Source organism: Octodon degus, unplaced genomic scaffold (assembly GCF_000260255.1).
Source record: "Octodon degus isolate 3935 unplaced genomic scaffold, OctDeg1.0 scaffold03584, whole genome shotgun sequence".
NCBI classification, from domain to species: domain Eukaryota; kingdom Metazoa; phylum Chordata; class Mammalia; order Rodentia; family Octodontidae; genus Octodon; species Octodon degus.
The window spans coordinates 1-881 of NW_004528160.1; the positions used below are offsets into that span (position 1 = coordinate 1).

General features: G+C 46.0%; 1 protein-coding gene across 1 annotated transcript in view; it reads right to left on the reverse strand.

Moving 5' to 3' along the window:
- Window positions 1-6: 6 nt before the first annotated feature.
- The window catches only part of LOC101578389 (60S ribosomal protein L14-like), a gene marked incomplete at both ends in the record, with an annotated part of 3,374 nt that continues 2,499 nt past the window's right edge, over window positions 7-881 (reverse strand). The window contains 3 exons of the mRNA XM_023708806.1: window positions 7-155; window positions 379-432; window positions 520-619. Coding sequence (XP_023564574.1) covers window positions 7-155; window positions 379-432; window positions 520-619 — 303 coding nt within the window. The remainder of the gene's footprint in view (window positions 156-378; window positions 433-519; window positions 620-881) is intronic.

Below are 881 nucleotides of genomic sequence, written 5' to 3' on the forward strand. Positions count from 1 at the left end.
GTCAGCTTCTTGGCCGGAACCTTAGCTTTAGCAGCAGCAGCTGCAGCTGCAGCAGCAGCAACTGCAGCCTTTGCAACAGGTGCCTTTTTGGGAGAAGCTTTTATGATAGCTGCCCTCTGCAGCTTCTTCACTTCATTCTTGATTATCCTGTTCCTCTGGAAGAGGTCAGCAAGAGGAAGCACTTACTACACAAGCACGGCCCCTGACCTATGCCAGTTAGGAAAGGCATTAAGTAACCCTTCCTTACAACCCAGTCTGAATACAGGTGGTAACTCCTTTAGGTCACTGGAAGATAAGGCAAGGGAGGACAATTTTCTCCTGAAATTGGCTACTGGTGCCCTATCCCAAAGTAAAATTGAGATGGATTTAACAGCTTACCATTTTCTTTGCTTTCATGACTTTGTAACGGTCAAAATCTGTCATCTTGGCTTTCTGTTAAAAGGAAAAAGTAATTATCTTTCTCGAGCCACCCTCTAGTCCCTCCAAATCAGTCAGAATTCCAGGACCCTCAGACATTACTCTCTCTCGGGCTTCGATCTTCTTGGCCCATCTGGTGGCTGCCCATTTCTTGTTGATATCAGCTTTCTCCCAGGCTTGTCGGACATACCTCTGGCGGGCACTAGAAAAATCCACGATCACAGATTAAGCAAGCAGCTCTGAAACTGCACAAATCTAGGACACTGTGCTGTTCAGAAAGCATCTTTCGCTACATCCGGTTTTAGTTGTCTGCAGAGCACACAAGCCACCTAACATTATGTCTTTCACCTGCTGAACAAAGATCATAAAGCCACAATTTCAGGGACAATTTTTCTTGACAATCTGCAGTTCAGGCCTCTGAACTGAATCCACAGCAATCCTCTTGCCTCAGCCTCCACAAATCT